The sequence below is a fragment of the Phaethon lepturus genome, unplaced genomic scaffold (genome assembly GCF_000687285.1).
Source record: "Phaethon lepturus isolate BGI_N335 unplaced genomic scaffold, ASM68728v1 scaffold31857, whole genome shotgun sequence".
Taxonomy (NCBI): Eukaryota; Metazoa; Chordata; class Aves; order Phaethontiformes; family Phaethontidae; genus Phaethon; species Phaethon lepturus.
In genome coordinates this window covers 1594-2031 of record NW_010551655.1, presented here as the reverse complement: position 1 = coordinate 2031, position 438 = coordinate 1594, and the positions used below count along the sequence as shown (strand labels likewise).

Here is a 438-nt window from a genome sequence, read left to right as displayed (position 1 = left end):
GGCATGCTGCTGCTGGGCTGTGTGGTGCCCAGAGATCCACCCCCAGCCCCCCAGCACAGCTCTCTCTTGGTGGGGGTGCAGGGGGAAGGGCCCCCAGCTCCAGTCTGTGCCGATGGCTGTAGCTGGAACCCAGCAAGGAGGTGGGGGCCAGTTTAATCCCTTTCCCCAGGCTGCCCTGCTGGGCTCTGGCAGGTATCCCAAGCTGGGGTGACCGAGGAGTCGTGTGCCCCCCGTTCCCCAAACAGCCCAATGGCAGCTTCACAGCACAAACATGCCCCATGTGTGGTGTCCCCTCACTTCTTCCACCCCCTCACCTCACCTGGGCATGGGAGATCACCAGGCTCTCCACAGGCTGTGGGTCCCTGAACACCTGCACCTCCTCCACAATGTGGATGCTGGAGCCCACCACCACAGCCTTGTGGATCCAGCCCTCCCCTG

General features: G+C 63.9%; 1 protein-coding gene across 1 annotated transcript in view; it reads right to left on the bottom strand.

Annotated features, from left to right (window-relative positions):
• SEMA4G (sema domain, immunoglobulin domain (Ig), transmembrane domain (TM) and short cytoplasmic domain, (semaphorin) 4G) overlaps positions 1-438 on the bottom strand; it is a gene marked incomplete at its 5' end in the record, with an annotated part of 3497 nt that overhangs the window by 1556 nt on the left and 1503 nt on the right. Inside the window, one exon of the mRNA XM_010290986.1 lies at positions 315-435. Within this exon, the coding sequence (XP_010289288.1) occupies positions 315-435 (121 nt within the window). The remainder of the gene's footprint in view (positions 1-314; positions 436-438) is intronic.